Source organism: Mesoplodon bidens (genome assembly GCF_964165515.1).
Source record: "Mesoplodon bidens genome assembly, chromosome: 3".
In the NCBI taxonomy this organism is placed as follows: domain Eukaryota; kingdom Metazoa; phylum Chordata; class Mammalia; order Artiodactyla; family Ziphiidae; genus Mesoplodon; species Mesoplodon bidens.
Window position 1 is genome coordinate 13,572,514 of NC_138178.1, and position 27,701 is coordinate 13,600,214.

Sequence of the window (27,701 nt, forward strand, 5' to 3'; positions counted from 1 at the left end):
AGTAACTGAAAACGATTATACTTGATATGTGTAAAATATTCGATGTTAAGTTAATAACAAACATTTCCTAGATTGGAAAATATTGAAGGGAAAGATGTATGGATATTACTATATTTAGCAAAACGTATATCCCTATATCATTCATGTACCCACATAGGCAGAGAAGAAAAAAGTCAAATGAGAAACCATAGAAGAAGAATGTGGAGAGTGTTTGTAAATTGATGTGTCCATAGAGAGATGAGAGAACTTTAGAGAGGAGTAAAATGCATGACCGTGTGCAGAGAAGCTTGGAAAACTTGAGAAGAATGTGTTTAGACAGCGAAAACGGTAGGTGGAATGATCAACCAAAGACATGGAATGTGAATTAGAATATAACAAGGAACTTGGCCTATATCAGGAGAGGCATAGTGTGCTTTGAGGCTAGAATTTAATTTTAACATTAAAAGTATAGCCCTGGGCTTCCCTGGTGGCGCAGTGGTTGAGAGTCCTCCTGCCGATGCAGGGGACCATGGGTTCGTGCCCCAGTCTGGGAAGATCCCACATGCTGCGGAGCGGCTGGGCCCGTGAGCCATGGCCGCACATCAGAGCCTGTGCTCCGCAACGGGAGAGGCCACAGCAGTGACAGGCCCACGTACCGCAAACAAAAAAAAAAAGTATAGCCCTAGTGACACTTTCATATCTTACCAGTGTTTCTTTTTTCACCATAGTTTGAAGGGAGTACACAGTCTCTTGGAATCTGACTAATCCAGTCTTCCATGTTGACTATATTCAGCCTATAACCCCAAGAAATTTTTCTAACCTCCAAAATGCCCTTCTTGGATATTTTTTAATTGACCATGTATGTTCTGAAATATATTCATAGCCATGAGGGTAGCAAACAACTGATGAAATATAACCAATGCTATGTGCATATTTTCATTTTAACTCTTATAACTTAGTTTATTTTTGTCACTGTCTGTTTGTGTTGGAGCTTCATTTATTTGGGCCCATGATAATTTAGGTCGTTAACACCACCGATTTCTCATACAAAATCAGTAAGTACCAAATATCCCAAGTGATTACCAACCTAAATCATAGTTCATAGTTCTCTACGTTTTCTGAGATGGAAGGTCTTCAGTATTCAAAATTTATTTTCTCGATAGTTTGTTTGATTTTCTGGGAACTCACCATTTAAATTTCTCTCTACCTGCTATGTTACATTTCTCAGTAATGTAATTTATAAAATGTACAACTGCTTTAGGTGTGCATTGCCTAAGGTTGTTAATTTTTCTCATTGTTAAGTCCCAGTCCCATCTTTTCTCACTACCAAGCTGATCTAATATGAACACAGACTAGAAATTATTGTAGGAAATTTCCAGCATGTATATCTCCACCCTATCAGGATTTATAGGTTGCTGAGGAGCAGTGGCTGAGAAAATAGTCTTTTCTGTAGTGCTATGACTTTTACCTTAAAAAATTAAAATAAAAGTTGCCTAAGAGAGTAAACGGAATACTGTAGTTTATACAACTATTTATAAATGGAGGCATCCTCCCTCCCAAGAAGCTTCTTCCATGGAAACTACAACTGTGGACAAGCCTGGAGGTCACCCTTTCTACAGTCAGGGCCCTTCATTTCTAGCCCCTTTGCTTCTGCTTGCTGGGACAGAAACCAAATAAGCAAAACATTCACAGCTAATTAGCAGGGAGAAAAGCTTCTAAAAGGCTAGGAGGCATTTGTAGCAAGCTCAGTTGCCTGCCCTTCTACTCAGAGTTAAACACAGATTTTCCAAGGGATGAGGAAGCTTACTTTCAGTACTCACATAACTTTTTGAAAAATTTTGCATACAAACATACTTTATATAGGGATACGTAAACAAATGAAAAAGGTTGGAAAAACTCGTCTGAATTTTTATAAGGCTGAAACTCTCCTGCTACAGAAGGACAAAGGGATATAGGAAAACTGGAAAGACCTCACAACATAACAAAGATTCCATTCCTTCTACTCTCTGAAAGGAGGCCATAAGATGCAATTATTCGGAGGTCCAAAGGCAGAATATAGAGTTTTGTAGAAAAGATTTTAAAATCACAAAATGTTAGTTAGGTAGGATGTTAGAGATGCGTAGTCTCATCAATTCCATATTTTGTAGATGAAAAATAAGTTTAAGACTCAGATTGGTGAGACAGTTTGCCCAAAGTGACACTACTAGTCAGTGGTAGAAATGAAACTTAAAGCAGGCAAAAATAAATTTAAAATATAAGAAATATAAAAGGTAAGAAAGAATAAATTTTTTCAACAGCTGGATAACAAGCTAGATATGTTATGGTGAGTGAATAAGCTGTCTGATCTTACATTCTCTATACGAATATTGAGGCAGACTGTAATTGTTATAAAAGTTGTAGAAGGATTCTTATATTGAGTTGGGGCTGAATAGATGACTTCTGTGGTGTCTTCTGTCTCTTAGCACAAATGGAAGAAGTTGCTTTGGGCCTTCCGTCTCTTTGAATACTACTGACTCAGGCAGAGGAAAGCTGAGCTTTTTTTCTGCTTTATTTTTATTACTTCTTGTGAATTTAGTGTTATTATCATTCTGTACAAGAAAATTTACTCTTATTCAGAGTATGAAATTTAAAAGTTTTCCTGTATTCTTCATTGTAATTTTATACATTATATGTAATTACATATTATATCTAATTCTGAGATTATAAGTCAGTTGGAGAACAAAATTTGATATAGAGCAATTGAATTTATGGGCAGATTTTCAGCAGTGCACTTAACGATAGTCTCCTGTGTGGACGGTTATATGTAAGCTTCAAACGAGAGATTGTGCTGTCAAACAGTCAAAGAGAAATGTTCCCTATTCCCATTAGGACAGGTGGTACTATTTCCCCGCTTGTACCACTCTAAATCAATTCCTTTCGTTCCTAAGATTTTTTTGGATTGTTCAATATTTTAAGGTTTATATGGAGAAATAAAAGAAAACCAAAACATGACAAGCAGTGCCAGCTCAGCATGTTATCTTTATCACTTAGATAAACTATGTCAATAGAGTTAAAAAGAAAGATTTATAAGGGATGACTTCCATCTTGTAGCTAAGGAACCTTGGGAATGGTACATCTTCAAGGCTTAGCTAAATCGTCATCATCATTATGAAACCTTTCTTGATCAGGCCAACTGAAAATTTCCCATTGTATATTCTCTGTACTAACTTCATAGCACTTACTATTTGTATTAATCAGGATAGACTGTGGTACAGATCATCCTGAAATTTCAGTGACTTAAAATTTTTTTTTCCAGTGTATGCCACTTATCTATCACTGGTTGGTGGGAAAAGGGACATTCTGCTCTAACTAGCTATTTAGGGACCCAGAATAATGATGTCTTCACCATCTTCTAGCTGTTTGCATCTGGAGCATGTGGCTTCCTTGCTCCCTGTGGCAAGAGTAGAGAGCTGGAGGATTGCATGAGTTTTTTGATGTTGGGTTTGAAATAACACATATTTCTAACCGCAGCCCATCCAGAACTAGTCCCATAACCCCACCTAATTTCAAGAGAATAAGGGAATGTGGGGAAACAAATAGAATGTTGGGAGAGCACCACTCTCTCTTTCAGTAATTCATTCAGCAAATATATTTTTGTTTTTTTAGCAAATATTATTTTACTCTATTTTTTAAATTAGTTTTTATCAGAGTATGGTTGCTTTACAAAGCAAATATTTACTGAGTGCTTACTATGTGCTAAGTATTCTTTTAGGCTCTGGAAATACAAAAAATTTTCTAAAAAAGACCAAAATTCCTGTTCTCATGTAGTTTATATTCCTTATTTTGGTTGATATTCATAGATATTTTTACATATGCTTTAAGGGCAACTGCTTGTCTTAGCATATAACCCCCATATATCCTAACAAAGTACAACACATATAATAGTGGTTCAGTAAATAAGTATAAATAAATATTACTTTTTAAAGACCTTGTGCAGGAGCCCATACTCTACAATTAGACAAAGAACCACTCATAATATATAAATTCTTTAAGTCATAGTTCTGTAATGTAAAATCAGTCCTCTGCTTGGTGTCTATGCAGACAAGCTTTGAGCCCTCCAAGAAATTTTAAGTATTAAGAGAGTTGATTCTAGAGTAAAAACTTTTCCTCATGTTCCATCCATAAGGATTATAAGCTCCTCGAGGATGAGAACTTTCTGTTTGGAACAGTGTAAACTCTGTAGTTTTAATAAGTATTATGCAGCTAAACCTAGGCAGTCCAGAGCCCTGACTGATTAAACATTCATTCATTCATTAAATACTTATTAAGCATCTATTATGTGCCAGGCAGTGTCTCCAAAGATGGATGAGAAGTTTATCCACAAGAAATTTATCCTTTCCTGTGTAGGTAAACTGGGGCTTATTCTGGACTCAAAATGAGACTTTGTGTTTATTTTCCCTACTTAACAATGGTATTCACATGAATTAGCTTCTCTTGAAGAATGGGGGGGGGCGGGGAAGGTTGCAAACAACTGCTATTATTCAACCTCTTTTGAATACATGACACCCCAACCCCCAATCCCTACCCCCAACCCCGTCACTGGCCTGGTCTGTCTTGAATATTACCTGCAAAGCCAGTCTGTTTCATTTTCAGGTGATTTTAATTATCAGCAAGCTCTTTTTGTATTTATCCAAAATCAAAACTTATCCCTAATCTTCTCATTTCCGTTCCCTTTTAAATACAGTTTCAAGCCCAGATTCACAGACACAGAAGACAAACTTATGGTTACCAAAGGGGAAAGGGAGGAGGGGAGGGATAAATTAGGAGTATGAGGTTAACAGATATAAACTACTATACATAAAGTAGATATGCAACAAGGATTTACTATATAGCACAGGGAACTGTATTCAATATTGTATAATAACCTATAATAGAAAATCTGAGTATATATATATATGTATATAGTTTCAAGGCCCCTCACCATTTGATCACTTTCCTTTTAAAGTCTTCCAGTTTGTCAGTGCATCTTAAAGTATGGGACACCAAACTCTACAGAAGGATGGTTGGAACAAAGTTTGTTGAGTACGGTAGAATTATTTGACATCGTAGGTTTATTAAAGAAGTAATGCTTCCTAGAGTGGACATATTGTAATTATAATTTGCAAGTACAAACAAGATATGAAGGAAAGAAAAAGCATGAGGAACATTTAAATAAATGCTTAGAAATGGGGCAAAAGGGAGATAGGATTCTTTGCCTAGAATAAACAGTGAGTGAGACGAGGAAATGTGTTAAAACGCTTGGAATTAGATGGAGTAGGTTAAGGTGATTGGGTGCATTGCAATCCTCAGATAAGTGTGGTGTTGAATCTAATGCAAAATTCCAAAAGGAATTTTATGGAATTCTGTGCTGCAGCAGAAGGAAGAAACATTAGCAGAGAAATGTTCAGATTTGTTAGGACCACTAGGAAGGGATTGTCCAGCAAAAGGTTTTTGCACTGAGGTGAAGAGGGTTCAGGTAAAGAGAAGTCACGTAAGTGAGAAGATGCAGGATTCTGCAGGAGTTCTGGTTTACTATGAAGCAGAAAAACTCACCCTGTCTTTGTGGTGGAGAATAAGGTTCTTGGCAAAATGATGAAGTAATAATAAAAATAGGTACCATATGTAAGGCCTAACTGTGTGCAAGATGTTATTCTAAGTGTTTCCCATATATTAACACATTTAATCTTTCCAACAGCTCTATGAGTTACGTACTTGTATTATCCCCATTTGATGGATGAGAAAATTCGTCCATAGGAAAGTGAAGTAATGCTGAATGTCACATGGCTAGTGAGATGGCAAAGCCGAGATCTTAATCCAGGCAGCTTGACTCTAAAATCTGCCCTCTTCATCACTATATTCTATCTCATTCTATTATACTATGGTGTTTGATTTCAACTCATCATCTTTCACACCTCATAAATAACTTATCTGTACCCTTCTTTTCTTACATGGTGCAACCCTTCCTACTTCCCTAAGGAGGTAAAGCCTTCCTGACCTTTTCCCTACTATTAAAAATTACTCTCTGGAAAGACGCTAATAAGCCCATTCATTCATTAATACTGAGGAATGAATGACTGATATGGTTTAATATAAAATAAGACTTTTCCAGGGTTGAGATTTTGGGGGTGCAGGGAGTGTTAAGGGACCATAAATTCTTAACCAAAACTCTGTTGAAATTTAAAGTAAATACGGGTAACGAAGAGATCACTGAAGAAATCAAAGAGGAAATCAAAAAATACCTAGAAACAAATGACAATGAAAACATGATGACCCAAAACCTATGGGATGCAGCGAAAGCAGTTCTAGGAGGGAAGTTTATAGCAATACAATCCTACCTTAAGAAACAAGAAACATCTCAAATAAACAACCTAACCTTACACTAAAGCAGTTAGAGAAAGAACAAAAAAACCCCAAAGTTAGCAGAAGGAAAGAAATCATAAAGATCAGATCAGAAATAAATGAAAAAGAAAAAAAGGAAACGATAGCAAAGATCAATAAAACTAAAAGCTGGTTCTTTGAGAAGATAAACAAAATTGAGAAACCATTAGCCAGACTCATCAAGAAAAAAAGGGAGAAGACTCAAATCAATAGAATTAGAAATGAAAAAGGAGAAGTAACAACTGACACTGCAGAAATACAAAGGATCATGAGAGATTACTACAAGCAACTCTATGCCAATAAAATGGACAACCTGGAAGAAATGGACAAATTCTTAGAAATGCACAACTTTCTGAGCCTGAACCAGGAAGAAATAGAAAATATAAACAGACCAGTCACAAGCACTGAAATTGAAACTGTGATAAAAAATCTTCCAAAAAACAAAAGCCCAGGACCAGATGGCTTCACAGGTGAATTCTATCAAACATTTAGAGAAGAGCTAACACCTATGCTTCTCAAACTCTTCTAAATATAGCAGAGGGAGGAACACTCCCACTCATTCTACGAGGCCACCATCACCCTGATACCAAAACCAGACAAAGATGTCACAAAGAAAGAAAACTACATTCCAATATCACTGATGAATATAGATGCAAAAATCCTCAACAAAATACTAGCAAACAGAATCCAGCAGCACATTAAAAGGATCATACACCATGATCAAGTGGGGTTTATCCCAGGAATGCAAGGATTCTTCAATATATGCAAATCAATCAATGTGATACACCATATTAACAAATTGAAGGAGAAAAACCATATGATCATCTCAATAGATGCAGAAAAAGCTTTCAACAAAATTCAACACCAATTTATGATAAAAACCCTCCAGAAAGTAGACACAGAGGGAAGTTACCTCAACATAATAAAGGCTATATATGACAAACCCACAGCCAACATCATCCTCAATGGTGAAAAACTGAAACCATTTCCACTAAGAACAGGAAGAAGACAAGGTTGCCCACTCTCACCACTATTATTCAACATAGTTTTGGAAGTTTTAGCCACAGCAATCAGAGAAGGAAAAGAAATAAAAGGAATCCAAACCGGAAAAGAAGTAAAGCTGTCACTGTTTGCAGATGACATGATACTATACATAGAGAATCCTAAAGATGCTACCAGAAAACTAGAGCTAATCAATGAATTTGGTAAAGTTTCAGGAAACAAAATTAATGCACAGAAATCTCTCGCATTCCTATACACTAATGTATAGGAATGAAAAATCTGAAAGTGAAATTAAGAAAACACTCCCATTTATCATTGCAACAAAAAGAATAAAATACCTAGGAATAAACCTACCTAAGGAGACAAAATACATGTATGCAGAAAACTATAAGACACTAATGAAAGAAATTAAAGATGATACAAATAGGTGGAGAGATATACCATGTTCTTGGATTGGAAGAGTCAACATTGTGAAAATGACTATACTACCTAAAGCAATCTACAGATTCAATGCAATCCCTATCAAACTACCACTGTCATTTTTCACAGAACTAGAACAAAGAATTTCACAATTTGTATGGTAACACAAAAGACCCCGAATAGCCAAAGCAAACTTGAGAAAGAAAAACAGAGCTGGAGGAATCAGGCTCCTGGACTTCAGACTATACTACAAAGCTACAGTAATCAAGACAGTATGGTACTGGCACAGAAACAGAAATATGGATCAATGGAACAGGATAGAAAGCCCAGAGATAAACCCACACACATATGGTCACCTTATCTTTGATAAAGGAGGCAAGAATATACAATGGAGAAAAGACAGCCTCTTCAATAAGTGGTGCTGGAAAAACTGGACAGCTACATGTAAAAGAATAAAATTAGACCACTCCCTAACACCATACACAAAAATAAACTCTAAATGGATTAAAGACCTAAATGTAAGGCCAGACACTGTCAGACTCTTAGAGGAAAACATAGGCAGAACACTCTTTGACATAAATCACAGCAAGATCCTTTTTGACCCACCTCCTAGAGAAATGGAAATAAAGCCAAAAATAAACAAATGGGACCTAATGAAACTTCAAAGCTTTTGCACAGCAAAGGAAACGATAAACAAGAAGAAAAGACAACCCTCAAAATGGGAGAAAATATTTGCAAATGAAGCAACTGACAAAGGATTGATCTCCAAAATTTACAAGCAGCTCATGCAGCTCAATATCAAAAAAACAAACAGCCCAATCCAAAAATGGGCAGAAGACCTAAATAGACATTTCTCCAAAGAAGATATACAGATTACCAACAAACACATGAAAGAATGCTTAACATCATTAATCATTAGAGAAATGCGAATCAAAACTACAATGCGATATCACCTCACACTGGTCAGAATGGTCATCATCAGAACATCTACAAACAGTAAATGCTGGAGAGGGTGTGGAGAAAAGGGAATCCTTTTGCACTGTTGGTGTGAATGTAAATTGGTACAGCCACTATGGAGAAGAGTATGGAGGTTCCTTAAAAAACTACAAATAGAACTACCATATGACCCAGCAATCCCACTACTGGGCATATACCCTGAGAAAACCATAATTCAAAAAGAGTCATGTACCACAATGTTCATTGCAGCTCTATTTACAATAGCCAGGACATGGAGGCAACCCAAGTGTCCATCGACAGATGACTGGGTAAAGAAGATGTGGCACATGTATACAATTGAATATTACTCAGCCATAAAAAGAAACAAAATTGAGTTATTTGTAGTGAGGTGGATGGACCTAGAGTCTGTCATACAGAGTGAATAAGTCAGAAAGAGAAAAAGAAATACCATATGCTAACACATATATATGGAATCTTAAAAAAATAAATCGTCATGAAGAACCTAGGGGCAAGACGGGAATAAAGACGCAGACCTACTAGAGAATGGACTTGACACGGCGAGGGGGGTGGGCAAGCTGGGACAAAGAGAGTGGTAGTGTATATAGGGACATATATACACTACCAAATGTAAAATAGATAGCTAGTGGGAAGCAGTAGCATAGCATAGGGAGATCAGCTTGGTGCTTTGTGACCACCTAGAGGGGTGGGATAGGGAGGGTGGGAGGGAGGGAGATGCAAGAGGGAAGAGGTATGGGGATATATGTATATGTAAAACTGATTCACTGTGTTATAAAGCAGAAACTAACACACCATTGTAAAGCAATTATACTCCAATAAAAATGTTAAGAAAAAAAAGAAAAAACAAAATAAAGTAAATATGGGGACTTCCTTGGTGGTCCAGTGGCTAAGACTCTGCGCTCCCAATGTAGGGGGCCCCGGTTGGATCCCTGGTCAGGAGACTAGATCCCGCATGCCTCAACTAAGAGTTTGCATGCTGCAACTAAAGATCCCACATGCCACAACTAAAAACATAATAATAAAAATAAATAAATATGGGCATGGGAGGATAAGTCAGATGTATGACCTCTGTGCCTTTCAAATTATGCCATTATTTAGCCCTGGCCCAGGGCTTGTAGAAATCCTTCTATGGGCTTCCCTGGTGGCGCGCTGGTTGAGAGTCCACCTGCCGATGCAGGGGACACTGGTTCATGCCCTGGTCCGGGAAGATCCCACATGCTGCGGAGCGGCTAGGCCCGTGAGCCATGGCCGCTGAGCCTGCACGTCCGGAGCCTGTGCTCCGCAACGGGAGAGTCCACAACAGTGAGAGGCCCACATACCGCAAAAAAAAAAAAAAGAAATCCTTCTAGAAGAAATGAGGTAGGAACCTAAAAGTGGGAATGGAAGGAATAAGAGGTACATCTTTATTATATTGATTCAGTGATTTTAGAAGTGCCCTGTCATTTCCCTAATTAATTATCAAGTAAAAGAGTTCTGTTATAACCCCAAGAAACATAGACCCCAGGAGAAAGCTTAAATTTGAACAGTCACAGCTGAAAAGAGATAATCCCATTCTAGGGTTTAGGTGTTCATGCATTTACCTCTGAAGTGAGGTGGAGCCAAGGATTGATTTTGTTCCTTCATTTCCTGCAGAAATAAAATCCTCTCAGACGGGTCTATGATTTATATGCTCTAGGAGTCGTACAGTCTGGGAATATTACTCTAGAGTTATCCTTTATATCTTTTTCTTATTCCACACCAGTCAGTCATCAAGCCCTTTTACTTCTTTCTTTACAAGGTTTCTCATATATTTCAATCTAGCTCAGTTCAGAGAATGCTTATTGAGTGCCTGTTTGATGCTAGATACTGTGCTCTGAGCATACAGGTAACCTTGTCTCAGATTTCTCATTTTCTAGAAGAGAATACAGCATGATATAAGCAACCATAGAAATGTGTTTAAATACAGAAGCAGTATACAGGAGAGAATTACTCTTCCAGGGAAGGTCAGAAAGACTTGCAAAAGAGGTGATGCTTGAATAGGGTTTTCAAGGATGAGTAGGAGTTCTTCAGAATAATGGTAGGGGAGCAAAATGTTCTAGCTAGAATGCAAAGCATACAGAAAGACATGGAAGCATAGCACAGTGTAGCCTGGCAGCTACAAGTAATATTGCTATAGAATAGATGGAGTTTGAGTCAAGGGGCGGTGGAAGATTATCTGTTTTTGCTTTTTTCACTGTCAGGATCTTTATATGCCTAGAGCACCAACTTGTTTATCTCCATGTCTGTGATTAAAGGCCTGGTCTTTTTCCGGTACTCTGCTAAAGTCTTACCTATCCTATTGGCCACTCCTTGAGACTTTAGCCACTGTATCTTGACACCTAAGTATTTGTGTACAGTGTGTGTCCTCAGTCCTCAACTCTCAGTGGAGTGACAACTTTCACTTGTATCTACATGGTCATAGAAGTTTCACAATCAGATTTGCATATAGTAATTTTGAAAATCTTTTGGAGTTAAGGGACTAATATGAAAATAGTGTTAGTACTTTGTTAGTCACAATAATATAATTTACTATGCTATCAAATAATTCAGTTCAGCAAGTGTGTTTTTCTGCTCTCTGTCCATGCATAATACTGAGAAAATATACAATGGAAGAAAACAGGAAGAGGATACATCCCTTTCGTATCTGAGAGTAAAGGCTTTACTTAAACGTATTTATACTCATGTAGTTTCTGGCTTTCATTAGTTCTCTAAGATAGAGAAATCGTAGAGAACTGCTTATTCAGTTTCTTCTGTTCATCATAAAATTTGAAAGCATAAACACAGAGGAAGACTACTTATTAAATGAATATACTACTTTAAATAGTTTTTTTAATATTTATTTTATTTATTTTCCTTATTTTTTTTGGCTGCATCAGGTCTTGGTTGCAGCATACAGGATCTTCCATTATGGCTTCCTTGCAGCACGCGGGTTTCTCTCTAGTTGTGGCGTGCAGATTTTCTCTTCTCTAGTTGTGGTGCACAGGCTCCAGGGTGCATGGGCTCTGTAATTTGTGGCATGCGGGCTCTCTCGTTGAGGTGTGCAAGCTTAGTAGTTGTGGTGCACAGGCTTAGTTGCCCCGCAGCATGTGGGATCTTAGTTCCCCAGCCAGGCATTGAACCCGCGTCCCTGAATATACTGCTTTAACTTGAAGTTATGTGGAAAATACCATCAAAGCAAACTGACTTTTATGTTAATTTATTTGTTACTTCTTTTTTCAGGATGCTGGGCAGTTTTATGCTAAATATAAAGAAACAAGATTGAAGGAAAAGGAAGATGCATTGACTAGAGCTGAACTTGAAACACTTCAAAGTGAGTTTTAAACATTTTCTTACTGTATTAACTATATTATATAAAACTGATTATTTAAATTTGGATTTTCCCTTAAATTCAGCAGTAATTAAATTTTCTGTGCTTTCCTTGCTACTCTCTAAATGGAGTTACTTGTACTTAATATACTATATGTGGAAAATACTATATTAGTAATTTCTGAACCACCCACAGCTCAGTATCAGGAGGGATAAAATTAACATGGGGTCATATAGTTCCTTTAATCTGAGAGGCATCCAAAATCTAGAAAGTCCTTAAATACTCCAGTGCTGCAGTTGTCATTGATATTTAGTGCTGAGTCTATCCAACTGATCCCCAACTTGCTGTGTTACAGTAGTAAACAGGAAGCCTGAAAATGTCAATGATTTTAGTTTTGAAAGCCGTTGTTTCATTTGTATTATTGTTATATAACATGAAAAACCTTGGCTAAAGTGTCAGTATGTTGAAGTCTTCCACTGAACCCTAAAGACAGCTCTTGCTGATTTTAGGAAAAGTTGAACATACTGTTAAAGAAGACATTTTACCAGCCCTGGTCTTTTTGTCTAAGTTTGTATATCTACATCTTTCCCACACATATCCGTTCTGTCCCTTTACGTTGCTTTATCTTTATCCAGAGCACTTAACACTACTTAACTTTAATTTATATATTCATTTTGTTTACTGTCTGGTCCCCCCAGTAGAATGAAAGCTTCATGAGGGTAAGGACTTTATCTGTTTTGTTCACTGTTATGACTATCCAAGGACCTTAAAGTGTCCCTGGCACATAGTAGGTTCTCAGTAGGTAATTGTTGACTGAATTCGTGGAGGTGAAGTCTATTTTTTTAAAAATTCCAGTATGAATGTTTTTGGTTCAAACTTCATTTCTGAAAGCTGTGCATGGTACCAATCTGGGCACAGAAGACAGTGTAAACACCCTCAATACCTGATCGCTTCACGCCTATAAATATATATAAACACACAGTATGCGTAGTTTAGAAAACAACTTGTGTGCTTTTAAGGGTATAGAGTAAAAGCTTTTCTGCAGCGCATAGAAGTCATTTAGCCAAATCAAACTGGAAAAGAGCAACTGTGGTATTAGTATACCACACATTCAGTTCACACTTTCAATATATATAGAAAAATGGTGATGGCTATTTCCCTTCATATACTGAAAGTCTAGCTTTCTGTCTTTACCCTGACACTAAACATGGTTTGAGAATAGAGGAGAATTATGTTCTCTCCAAACCCAAAGAGTACACTGCTACTACCTAAATGTGTGGCTTTGAGGGTTTTACTTTCCTTATCTGTCAGAAAAACATGTTTGACTAGATGATCCCAGTATTAGTTTTCTATTTTTGCTCTAACAAATGGCCACAAATTTAGTGGCTTGAACACAAATGTATTATCTTATAGTTGTATGGGTCAGAGTCTGACATGAGTCTCACTGGGCTAAAATCAAGGTTATCAAGCAAGCCTGCATTCTTTTTCCAGCTTCTAGAGGCCTTCCACACTCCTTGGATCTTGGCCTCCTTCCTCTTTCTTCAGATCCAGCAGTGTTTCATCTCTCTGACTCTTCTGTAGTCACATCTCTGGCTGATCATAACTGGGAAAAGTTCTCTGCTTTTAAGGACTTGTGATTAGATTGGGCCAACTTGGATAATTCAAGATAGTCTCCTATCTCAAGCTTAATCACATCTACAAAGTCTCTTTTGCCATGTAAGGTAAAATATTCCCAGGTTCTGGGGATTAGAACATGGTCATGGTTGGGGGACCATTTTTTGCCTTATACAACCTTCAGGTGTCTGGGCAGCTTTAGAACAGGGACTTTCTTTTTCACCTTTGTGTCTGCAGCATTGAATATAGTGTCCTGGCACATAGTAAATGTTTAATAAATGGATGAATGACTAAATATATGAATTAATATAATCCCATGAATATTAATGAGTGTTAATATTAGTGAAGAAGAAAACAAACTTATGGTTACCGGAGGGAAAGGGGTGGGGAGGGATAAATTGGGAGTTTGGGATTGACATATACACACTGCTCTATATAAAATAGTTAATAAGGACCTACTGTTTAGCACAGGGAAGTAGTCTCAATTCTCTGTAATGACCTATATGGGAAAAGAATCTAAAAAAGAGTGGATATATGTATATGTATAGCTGATTCACTTTGCTGTACAGCAGAAACTAACACAACATTTTAAATCAACTATACTCCAATAAAAAGTAAAGTTTCAACACAAAATAATATTCAGATAAACTATATCATTGTTTAAAGCAGACTTCTATTTAAGAGGAGAAAGTTTAGGATGTTAGAGAATTATGTATTAAGGTTGACTGATGTGTGTTTTGCAGAGTAAGGGTGGACAATTATTATTGTTATATTAAACCAAAGATTGAAACAGAAGTTGATGTTAGATTAATTGTTGAAATAGTTTTAATTAAATTGAATAAATCAATGAATAAATGAAACTTTAAATGTAATTTTTATATAATTGTTATTTTTAAGTAAAACTGTTACATAAAAATTTTCTAAGCCTTTTAAGACTAGTCAAAAGGAGGGGGGGAAGGAGCTTCCCGGGTGGCGTAGTGGTTGAGAGTCCGCCTGCCGATGCAGGGGACACGGATTTGTGCCCCGGTCCAGGAAGATCCCACATGCCGCGGAGTGGCTGGGCCCATGAGCCATGGCCGCTGAGCCTGCGCATCCGGAGCCTGTGCTCCGCAACGGGAGAGGCCACAACAGTGAGAGGCCCGCGTACCGCAAAAAAAAAAAAAAAAAAAAAGGAGGGGCAGAAATCACATTTACAAGAAAAGAGAAAAATATCAAACTAAACCAAAATTTACCTGTAGAGGCAGTATGAATACACTAATTTCATTGCTTTCATAGTCATGTTTTCATGACTATTTTTCCAAAATTGTTCAGAGACTTTTGTTCTGCCTAAGAATTTGATAACAATTCTCAAGCAGATTTGCTAATGCTCTTTAAAAAAATTTTTTTAATATTTATTTTTAAATTGAAGTAGAGTTGATTTACAATGTTTCAGTTATACAGCAAAGTTATTCAGCTACACATATACATATATATCTATCCTTTTTTTAGATTCTTTTCCATTAACAGGTTATTGTAAGGTATTTAATATAGTTCCTTGTGCTATACAGTATGTCCTTGTTGTTCATGTATTTTATATATAGAGGTGTATATCTGTTCATCTCAAAGACCAAATTTATCCCTCCCTCTCTTTCCCCCCGCTAACTGTAAGTTTTTCTATGTCTGGGAGTCTCTTTCTGTTTTGTAAATAAGTCAGTTGTATCATTTTCTTTAGATTCCACATATAATTGGTATCATATGATATTTGTTATAATAATTTGTTATTTAATAAAAATATTGTGTAAAGAAACATTAATTTTAAAATAGGTAAATATCTGAAAACTGTATGCCAGCAAAAATGTGTGATAGTCTTCTAAAAAGTTGGAAGATTCATTACTAGCTTATGGTTTCTTGAAACTGAAAATGAGGAAATTAAATGCCAGAAACTTTATTAAAAACAATACTCATCCTAGGCTCTGAGTAATAAGACTTCTGTCACTCATGTTTTGATATCAGTAGTATATTTAGAAAAGGTGATGGTATCAACATTAAGAACGTTAAAGAACAGTCACATTACTCTTAACAACGTCACAAGCTGTCATGTATTTTTAAATGTAGTCTCTAATGGTTACATGCAAAGAATCTTCTAATTAATTTTGTTAACTTCATTACAGTGTTCTACATTGTATACTTTAGAACTAATACATAAAGGCCCCAAATCCCCCAGTGTGCATTTCATTTGCCCCCATCCTTCTTAATTTTAAAGACCATCATTGGAATACTGAGTTCATAATAACATTTCCATCTGCTTAATTGAGTAAATTCATCTCATGCAGATTAGCAATAGCTATTTTATGCTGCCTGTTTTTCATGACCTAATTGCTAATCTGCCCTCAAGTCTATTTGCTTTACTGCTGAGATTGTGCAGAGTCCTCTAAGGGCTACACTAGAACTACACTGAGTAGGGTGTGGTGGTGTTACTTACTGAAATGGTATTTTAGGGGGGAAATCTGAAAAAGGGTAATTTCTTAAAAATAAATACCGTTCTTCTGGGAAGTCTTTATGGAAAAAAATGTGATGATTTATTTGGAAATTTTTGAGCATTTCTTTCTTTATTATAAACTTTTAATCAATTTGATGTTTTAGGTTTAAATCCAAGTTGAATATTTATAAATACAAGACTTTTTCAGTGTTAATAATATTTTTATACATTCTCTAATTGTATGAGTTTTAATCTAAGTCAATAGATGTGAGTTCTAAGTACTGTAATGAAACAGCCCCTATTGTGAATGGAAAAAAAATGAGTTATTTTATGAAGAAATTGATTGTAAAGGTTAAAATTTGAATAGAGAAAAGAAGGGGAGGACGGGTAGAAGGAAAACTCAGTATTTCCCTTTTTTACTGTGTAGTTTATATGAGTTTAAGAGCAAAAGCAAAAGCAAGTAATCAAAACCCTACTGTCAAGTACTTCTGTTTTGTCTGCAGAGGTAATCATTGCAGACATTATAGTTTTCTTCTTGTTGTGTGGTCCCCACTCCATGCCCCAGTGATGGCCTAAGTAGGGGTGCCAAGGGGACAGTAAGAACATGGTAGACAGAACATCTCTCTTCAGGGTGGCAGGATGGGAAAACACTCACCTTCCCTAAGGTGATGGAAGACTGGTTTTCTAGAAAACTTAGGTTCATGAGGAAAGGAGGTGCTAGTGCTGATTTGTAAGCTAATTCAGGGGTTGATGGAGAAGGTGGACAAAGGAGGTGGGGCCGGTGTAATCCCAGTGGGTTAGAATATTTTTCCTTTGGTAATATCGGGTGCTCATGGATGGGAGATTACTCTCTGAGATAATTTATGGAAAGGCATATAACACATCAGTCGCTCCAGTACATCTGGAAACATGACCAAATAGAAACTCTGTACCTTAATTTATTATATAGTAAAACCTGATAGGAGCCCTAGCCCCAAGACTTTATATGTAGGCAAAGAATATCTTTAAAATAGTATTATTTCCTACGTGCTTTGTTCTAATAACAATGGAATGTGAATTTTTAAAATCATATAGCTCAAATACAAATTACAGTTGCCTCGATATTTCAAATCCTAATGCTGTGATGCTTAAATATAATGCAATCTCAGTTTTCTCACTGAAATGATTCAAAAAAGCATTTATCCAATTTAATATATAAACAATTACGGCTATAGATTAACTGGTCAAATTTCAACTAAAATTTTACTTACTAATCTGGAAATGAGTACCTATTTAATGTAACTCTGTATATAAAATGATATATCACTTTATAAGATCCATGCAGGCAGGTATTTTCGTCTCTCTTGTTTATAGTCATAACCCCAGCACCTAGAATAATGCCAGGCATGTGGTAGCTCCTCAGTAACTATTAACTGAATGAATTAATGAATTTAGAAATACTGTATTGCTCTTTTCTACTTCATACTTCTTAAAGCAATTTATTTAAACTCTTCAGTAACATTTTTGACAAGAGGATTCTTGTCATCAGTAAAACTACTTTTTGAGTCATCAACACAGAGTAAATCATCTTTATTTCCATATATAATGAGGTATGATCTTTTTGATTCCATTTATGAGACTGACAGTGAAAATTTTATTCCAAGTCACAAGTACCTATTCATCTAATATTAGGATTTTTTCCTTTTTTAAAAATATATGATTGTTACAATAAAACCAATGTATTGCTTTATCCCCTCAATAATTTTCATTGTGGTAAAATATACATAACAAAATTTACCATCTTAACCATTTCTAAGTACAGCAGAGTTCAGTGGTATTAAATATATTCATAATGTACAACCATTACTCCCCTCCATCTCCCATAGCTCTTTTCATCTTGCAAAACTGAAACTGTACCCATTAAATAATAACTCCCCATTCTCACCTCCACCCACCCTGTGGCAACCACTGTTCTGTGATTTCAACTACTCTAAGTATCTCACATAAGTCTAATCATACAGTATTTATCTTTTTGTGATTGGCTTATTTCACTTTACATAATGTCCTCAAGATTCATCCATGTTGTGGCATATGTCAGAATTTCCTTCCTTTTTAAGGCTGAATAATATTCCATTGTATGTATATACCACATTTTGTTTATCCATTCATCTGTCAATGAACACTTGTGTTGCTTCCACTTTCTAGCTGTTGTGCATAATACTGCTGTGAACTTGGGTGTACAGATATCTCTTTGAGTCCCTGGTTTCAGCTTTTCTGGATATATATCCAGCAGTGGAATTGTTGGATCATATGATAATTCTATTTTTACTTTTTTTTAGGAACCTCCATACTGTTTTCCATAGCACTGTACCATTTTACATTCTCACCAACAGTGCACAGAGTTCCAATTTCTCCATATCCTTGCCAGTGCTTTTTATTTTCTGGGGGTTTTGTGTGTGTGTGTGTGTATGTGTGTGTTTCCTATAGCCATCTTATTACGTGTTTCTTTGGAGAAATTACTATTCAAGCCCTGTACCCAATTTTGAATCAGATTGTTTATTTGTTTGTTGTTGAGTTTTAGAAGTTTTCTATATTCTGTATATTATTCCTTATCAGATACATGATTTGCAAGTATTTTCTCCTATTATATGGGTTGCCTTTTTACTCTGTTGATATTCTCTTTTGAGGCACAAAATTTTTTAATTTTAATGAAGTCTAATTTGTCTATTTTTTCTTTCATTGCCTATGCCTTTGGTATCATATCAAAGAAATCATTGCCAAATCCAGTGTCATGAAGCTTTTGCCCTATATTTTCTTGGAAGACCTTTAGAGTTTTAGTTCTTAGACTTAGGTAATTGATCCATTTTGAGTTAGTTTTTATATATGGTGTTGGGTAAGTGTCCAACTTCTTTATTTTCACATGGTATCTAGCTTTCCCAGCACCATTTGCTGAACTGTTGCTTTTTTTGTCTTAATTTTTTTTATTTTATTTTGGCTGTGCCGTGCAGCTTGTAGGATCTCAGTTCCCTGACCAGTGATTGAACCCAGGTCACAGCAGTGAAAGCGCCAAATACTAACCACTAAACCACCAGGGAACTCCCATGGACTGTTGCTTTTCTATTTAACTTTTTACTTTGAAATAATTATAGATTCATAGGAAGTTGCAAAGATAGTACAGAGAGGTCCTATGTACCCTCCTCTCAGTTTCCCCCATTGGTTATCTTATATAACTATAGTATAATATCAAAACTAGGAACTGACATTGATAGAAAATGTGTGTATAGTTCTCTGCCATTTTATCACATGCTTATATTAATGTAGCCACCACCCCAGTTATCCACTACTGCTTTATTATCACAACCATCACCTTCTCCCATCCCCCCATTATCCCTAACACCTGGCAATTACTAATCTATTTTTCATCTGTCTAACATTGTAATTTTGACTGTATGATTTAGAGAATGTGAATTCGAGAACCATACAGTATGTGACCTTTTGAGACTGGCTTTTTTCACTCATTGTATTGCCTTTGGGATTTATTCAAGTTGTTCCATGTGTCAGTAATTCACTTCCTTTTATTAATGAATAATATTCCATAGTATGGATGTACCACCATTTGTTTAACCATTCACCTATTGTAGGACATTTTGGTGGTTTATGGTTTTTGACCGTTACAAATAAGGCTGCTATGAACAGTCATATGTAAATTTTTGTGTGAACCCAGAAGTGCAATTGCTGGGTCATATGATAAGTTTATGTTTAGAGTTTTAAGAAATTGCCAAATTATTTTCCAGAGTTCCTGTACCATTTTATACTCCTACCAGCATTGTATGAGAGATTGTCTCTTTGCAGCCTCACCAGAATTTGATATTCTCACTATTTTTTATTTTAGCTATTCTGATAGGTGTGTAGAGGTATCTCACCATGGTCTTAACTTGCATTTTCCTAATGGATAGGGATGTTGAAACATCTTTTCACGTGCTTATTTGCCACGTGTATATCCTCTTCAGTAAAATCTTTCTTCATGCCTTTGGCTTGTTTTCTAATTGGATTTTTTTTTTTTTTACTATTGAGTTTTAAGAGTCCTTCATATATACGTTCTAGATATGATTCCTCTTTTAGATATGTGGTTTACAAATATGAATCTTGATTATTGCAGCTCTACAATAATCTCAAAATTAGGTAGAGTGATTCTTCCTACTTTCTTCTTCTTTTTCAAAATGTTTTAGTTATTCTAGTTCCTTTGCCTTTCCATGTAAATTTTAGGGTAATCTTGTGTGTATCTACAAAAAAAAAGTCTTGCTGGAATTTTGATATGATTTACGTTAAACTTGTTTATCAATTTGAGGAGAATTGACCTATTTACTATGTTGAATATATCTCTTCATTTATTTATATCTTCATTAATTTCTTTAGTGTTTTGAAGTTTTTAGCTTGCAAATCATTTATGTATCTTCTTAGATTTACATCTGTTTCTTTTTTTTTATTTTGAGTGATTAAATGGTATTGGGTTTTTAATTTCAGTCTCCAAATGTTGACTTTAAGTAAAGAAATTCAGTTGAATTTTGTATGTAGATATTGTATCCTGCACCTTTTTGGATTTACTTATTAGTTCTAGGAATTTTTCTGTAGATTCTTTGCATTTTCTATGTAGATAGTCATGTCAGTATGACAATAGGGATAATTTTATTTTTTTCCTTTTTAATTTGTATGCATTTTATTTCCTTTTCATGCCATATTTTGCTGTCTAGAACTTCCAGAACTATGTTGAACATGAGTGGGGAGACAGGGCATCCTTCCTCTGTTCTAAACCTTAGGGGGGAAGCATTTAGTGTTACACCATTAAGTAGGGTGTTAGCTGTATGTTTTCTATAGATGCCCTTTATGAAGTTAAGGAAGTTTCCCTCTATTCCTAGTTTTCTGAGTTTTTAGTCATGACTGGGTGTTGAATTTTGTTAAATTTTTTTCATCAATTAATATGATCGTGTGATATTTCCTCTTTGGCCTGTTAATGTTGTGGATTACACTGATTGAATTTTGAATATGGAACCACACTTGCACCCCCCCGCAGTAAATACCATGATGGTATATAATTCTTTTTATATATTGCTGAATTCTCTTTGCACATATTTTGTGAAGGATTTTTGCATCTATATTCATGAGAGATACTGGCCTATAGTTTTCTCTTTTTATACTGTCTTTGTATGATTTCAGTATCAGGGTACCCTCATATAATGAATTGGGAAGTCTTCTCTCTTCTGTTTTCTGAAAGAAGCTGTGTAGAATTGGTGTTAATTCTTTAAACATTTGGTAGAATTCTCTAGTGAAGCCATCTAAGCCTGGATATTTCTTTTTGCAGTTTTAAAATTATAAATTAAATCTCCTTTATAAATACAAGGCTATTCAAATATCTTATTTCATATATCTATTTAATGATTGAATTAAGGTAGTTTGTATTTTTCAAGCAGTTGGTCAACTTCACCCAAATTGTCAAACTTATGTGTTTAGCGTTGTTCACTTTATTATCCTTTTGATGTCTGCATGTCCTGTGGTGATTTCTCCTGTTTCAGTGCTAAAATACTGCTAACTTCTGTTTTCTCACTTTTTTGGTCAGTTTTGCCAGATGTATATCAGTTTTATTGATCTTTTCAAAGATCCAATTCCTTGTTTCATTGATTTTCTCTGTTGCTTTTCTTTTCAGTTTCATTGATTTTTGTTCTTATTTTTATTATTTTCTTTCTTCTGCTTGCTTTGGGCATCTTTTGGGTAATTTCCTTTGCTCTGAATTCTATTTACCTGATATTAATTAGTTACTCCTGTTTTCTTTTGATTAATGTTTTGATTAATTTGTAATAAGTTTCTTGTAGATAGCATATACATAGGTTGTGGTTTTTCATCCACTGTACCAATCTTTATCTTTTAATTGGTGTATTTAGACCATTTGCCTGTAATGTAGTTATTGATATATTAGGGCTTAAGTGTGCCGTTTTATTTTTTGTTTTCTATTTGTTCTGTTTTCTTCTTTCTGCTTTCTTGTGTAGGTTACTCGAATGTTTTTCTTTTTAGAATTCCATTTGAATTTATCTGTAGTGTTTTTTTAGTATATCATTTTGTATAGCATTTTTAGTGGGTGCTCTAGGTATTATGTTATATATACATAACTTATTACAATCTACTGGTGTAAACAATTTACCATTTCAAGTGATATATAGAAACATTACCTCACTTTACATCCATTTATGTCTCCCACTTACAACTGTCTTAAATATTCTCTCTACATACATTGAATGTTATAATTTCCATTCAGCTGTCAGATATAACATAGAAAACTCAAGAGGAGGAGGAAAATCTATTGTATTTACCCATATTTTTACTCTTACTCTTGTTCTTTCTCCTTCCAGCTATTTTAAGATCTTTTTCTTTTTTTTTTTTTTTTTTCTTTTTTTTTTTTGAGGTACGCGGGCCTCTCACCGCTGCGGCCTCTCCCGTAGCAGAGCACAGGCTCCGGACATGCAGGCTCAGCGCCCACGGCATGCGGGATCCTCCCAGACCGGGGCACGAACCCGCGTCCCCTGCATCGGCAGGCGGACTCCCAACCACTGTGCCACCAGGGAAGCCCAAGATCTTTTTCTTTTATGATTTCCTTTCTGTTCAGATAACTAGCCATTATTATCAGATAGGTCTGCTGGTAACAGATTCTCTTAGTTTTCCTTCGTCTGCAGAGGTCTTGGTTTCCCCTTTATTCCTGAAGAATATTTTCACTAAATATGGAATTTTGAGTTGACAGTTGTTTGAATTTTGCACTTGTAAAATGTGCCAAATTCAGTTAGCATACTTTTCAGTTCTGGTATTTCTATTTGGTTCTTCTGTTTCTTTGCTGTTGACTTTTTATTTCTTCCTGTGTTTTAAGAATGTGTATTATTGCTTGTCAAACCATTTTTATATGGCTGTGTTAAAATCCTAGTCAGATAATTTGGATGTCTCTTTCATCTGTTGGCATCTATTGATTATCTTTTTCATTCAAATAGAGATATTCTTGGTTCTTGGTATGATGAGTGACTTTTTTTTTTTTATTAAAACTTGGACATTTCAGGTTTTATAAGACTCTGGATCTTATTTAAATCCTCTATTTTACCTGGTGTTCTCTAACAAAGCCTAGCAGTAGAAAGGGGAGGGTTGCTGCCCTGTTACAGTCAGGTAGGAGTGGAATTCCAGGTTCCCTTCATGACATGTATTACAGCTGAGGGGGAGGCTGGTTGTGAATCCTTTCAGGGTTGGGTGGGTGTGGGTGCTCCTGCTTGCCAGTAGGTCTCCACTTACCACAGCCTGGCTGGGATAAGCAAGATGTCTACTTACTGCTTGCCACCTGGCCTCCCCTGACATTGTGGGGGGCAGGGGTGCCTCAGCTGGACAGTTGTGAAAGCCCTGATAGGCTTCCTCTGAAACCACCCTGGCAGGGAGGAGGAGGGACACCTCATTATCCCTGGGTAGATTTGGAAACCCGGACTACCAACTTAGTCTCTGCTGTTTCCACATGGGAAGGGGGATCCCCATCACCTCTCAGCAGATATGAAAGCTTGGCTTCTTACACAGCCTTCTCCCACATCACCCTGAGATTGGGGTGCCTCATTACAGCCTCACTATGGCAGAAGTCTAGGCTTCCCACTAGCCTTTGCTGGCATGGGGGTGGGGTGTGGCCATAGTTTTTCCTGTGTTGTTTGCCTGAAGTAGATCGGTTATTATCTAAAAGTTTATCTTGATATGCTGCTGCTTTTCTGGTCCTTTTGGCTGGAAAGAGAAAGCTTTTTAAATTTTTTAATATTACCATTATTATTTCTGTGCCTTTCAGTGTTTTTGGGTTGCAAGCTTCTCTGGGACCAAGTCTCGGATATATGAGGCTGTAAGAAACCCAGGGAAATTACCACCTTGGTACCCATTGGGTCCTGCCATTCCTAGTTGGTCTGTCTTCTCTCCAACATTCAGATTATTCTTCTGTTTGTTTCATATATAACATTTAGAATTTTTAGTTTTTCTTAGTGAGAGGACTATGAAAAAGTACTTCTTCATTTTTCCAGGAGTGGAAGTTTTGTATTATTTTTTAAGTGATTTTTTAAAATGCATATTTTAAAAGATTCAAATACTTGCAATTGTGATAAACACCCCAGAAATAAACCAAATTTATTTGCTTCCTTTTTATAACTGATTCTCTATAAGCAACCAAAATTAGTAGCCATGAGATACGTTCTAGTTTATGTGTATTTTCCCTTAACAATAATTTGTTGCTCAAAATAAAGAAATTGTGAAAAATTGAGTAATACGACCAACTTCATAAGGAATCTTTCTTTTTTTTAAAATTTGGCTGCATTGGGTCTTCATTGCTGCGCGTGGGCTTTCTCTAGTTGCAGTGAGCAGGGCTGTTCTTCGTTGCAGTGTGGGCTTCCCATTGTGGTGGCTTCTCTTGTTGCAGAGCACGGGCTCTAGGCACACGGGCTTCAGTAGTTGTGGCGCGTGGGCTTAGTTGCTCTGCAGCATGTGGGTTCTTCCCGGACCAGGGCTCAAACCCATATCCGCTGCATTGGCAGGCGGATTCTTAACCACTGTGCCACCAGGGAAGTCCCCATAAGGAGTCATTTATACTGTTTCTTCCTCTTTTCTGAAAAACAGTTTTGAAAAACAAGGAAACCTGGCCTCCTATTTGGGCTCATATTGTACTCTGGTGACACTATGTTTTTATACTTTTAAATTAGACTCATATATCATTTAAGTTACTAATTTCCTATTTTGGTATTAGGGTGTTGTTTTTTTCTTTTTAAGTCACCATTTCAAAAGCCTGGATGTATAAAGGTACTGAAGCAGTATAGGATAAAATATGGTATTAGATACCATGTAATTTCTAGAAAGGTAACAGCCTTGTTAAGTAGAACTCTTCCCATAACACTGTATTCTTAATGCACATTATTTTTGGCCATTTTTCTCTATTGGGCTGCCTATCCTCTTGTCAGTTTATAAGATCTCTTTATCTATTCTACATATCAGTCTTCTGTTTGTACTCTGAATTGTAGATGATCTTTCCAAATCTGTTATTTCTTGATTTGTTTATTCTGTCTTTTATCTTTTTTTTATAGCATTTGGGTTTTCAGTCTTAGTTAAGATTTTGTCTTCCTTTAAATAGTACAGGTAGTATTTTAGATTTCTTTTTGCAAGATTTTTATTGTTTTGGTTTTTAAAGTCAAGTCTCTTATCCAACTGGGATTTATTTTGGTATAGATTGTAAGGCTGTGTCCAATTTTCTTTCAAATGGGTATTCATTTGTGCCAGCATCATTTAATAGATCCTTTTCCCACTGAACTGAAATATTTATGAATTCTCTGTTCTAGGAATTTGTCTCTTCATATGCCAATATCATATTAATTTTATTACGTTAGCATTATAACAGATACACAGAGGATGGAGAAGATATGGTTATAAGGATGGATGAGTTTGACAGTAGTAATCAAGAGTGAAGTTGCTTCTCAGTGTTAACTCTCTAATCAGAAAGGGATTTAATGGAGAGGCCAATTGATAAATTGATAAGTGTCTATTGATAACTACCCTTGATGTTGCCAGATTATATTTTGCATTTGTAAAATATTGAAAAGATGAATGTATGCCATTAAGAGCTAACTTTCTGCCAAGTAGTATGTTAGGAGATATATAATTCTCCTCACATCAACTTTATGAGGTTAGATATAGCTCCCTTTTACAGAAGAGAAAATGGACACTTGTTCTAAGGGTTAAGTTACTTGCCCAGTATTGTGCAACTATTAGATAGTAAAGGTAGGATTAAAACACTAATGACCAGGCTCTTTTCACTATGCCATAATGAAATGTTTCATGAACAGTCGTTTGAACACTAAAGATATATACAAATTGATATGATGGTTATATCATAATCTTCTATCATTAGCACCTGTGAGTTTTATTTTAAAACAGTGCAGTGGATAGGGCACAATAAAACTTACAGCTAACTATTTATAGCAAAGCAATTCTATTTTGATGAAAGAACAATATATATTTATGTGTTCTTTCAAGAATGGTCTATGAATAAAATGTTAGAAGCTATTATGTTATTGATTGGTTCTTTAAACTTTTTTTTTTTAGAGCAGAAGAAAGTTAAAGTAAAAAAACCAAAACCTGAATTTCCTGTATATACGCCTTTAGAAAGCACATATATTCAATCTTATGATCATGGAACTTCTATAGAAGAAATTGAGGAGCAAATGGATGATTGGCTGGAAAACAGGAACAGAACACAGAAAAAACAGGTAAATTTTTAAATTTTTGTTTTAATTGAGTAAAATACATACTGAAAAGTACATAAAATATAGACGTACAGCTCAGTAAACTATCACATGGTAAATCAAGTTAACCATTGCCAAGATCAAGAAATAGAACATTGCCAGTGTACAGAAGCCACACTCATGCTTCATCCTGGTCACTACCTTTCTTTTCTTCTACAAAGATAATGATTATCCTGACTTCTAACCATAGATTAGTTTTTCCTGCTGTTCGAAGTTTATAACTGGAATCGTCCTGTCTTAGTCCATTCAGGCTGCTGTAACAAAAATATAATAGACTGGGTGGTTTAAACAACAAACATTTATTTCTCACAGTTCTGAAGACTGGGAAGTTCAAGATCAAGACGCCGGCAGATTCGGTGTCTGGTGAGGGTCCTCTTCCTATACATAGACAGCAGTCTTCTTGCTGTGTCCTCACATGGTGGAAGAGGTGAGAGAGCTCTCTGGGGTCTCTTTCGTAAGGGCACTAATCCCATTCATGAGGGCTCCACCCTCATGACCTAATGAACCCCCAAAGGCCCCCACCCCCTACTACCATCACATTGGGGGTTAGGATTGCAACATATGGATGGGGGGATGGACACAGACCTTCAGTCCATAACACATTCCATATGTACTATTTTGCATCTGCTTTCCTCTCTTCATATAGTATTTGTGATAGTTATTCATTATTGTGTGTAGCAGTAATTTGTTCATTTTCTTTGCTGTATAATCCATTTAGAAATATAGCACAATTTATTTTTGTTGGAGATTGATGTTTCCAGTTTTTGACTATAATGAGTAAGTTTCCTTTGCACACTATTGTACTTTCAGTACACGTATGTGTAAATTTCTATTTTTGGAGTTAAGTTGCAGGGTCAGCTTTAGTAAATAATTCTGAATACTTTTTTTTTTCAATGTTTGTATCAATTTATAGCTCAGCAACAGGATCTGAAAACTTCAGTTACTTTACATCCTTGCTAACACTGGGTCAAGTCTTTTATGTTTTTAACCATAGAGTTAGGTGTGTAGTCATATTTAATTATGGTTTAATTTGCATAACCTTTGATGAATAAGTTTAAACACTTTTTCTTATGTTTATTGGACACTGATACTCTCCTATGTGAAATGCCTTTTCAAGTCTTTTTTTTTATTGGGTTGCCTGTGTTTTTTCTCACTGATTTGTAAAGAGGTTTTTAATGTGTTTCAGAAGTGAATCTTTGCACATGTTTTCTCC

At 35.9% G+C, this 27,701-nt stretch overlaps 1 protein-coding gene across 1 annotated transcript in view; it reads left to right on the top strand.

The window, feature by feature from the left end:
- DNAJC1 (DnaJ heat shock protein family (Hsp40) member C1) overlaps nucleotides 1–27,701 on the top strand; it is a 211,211-nt gene that overhangs the window by 88,141 nt on the left and 95,369 nt on the right. Inside the window, exons 7-8 of the mRNA XM_081229510.1 lie at nucleotides 12,010–12,100; nucleotides 26,289–26,452. Coding sequence (XP_081085636.1) covers nucleotides 12,010–12,100; nucleotides 26,289–26,452 — 255 coding nt within the window. The remainder of the gene's footprint in view (nucleotides 1–12,009; nucleotides 12,101–26,288; nucleotides 26,453–27,701) is intronic.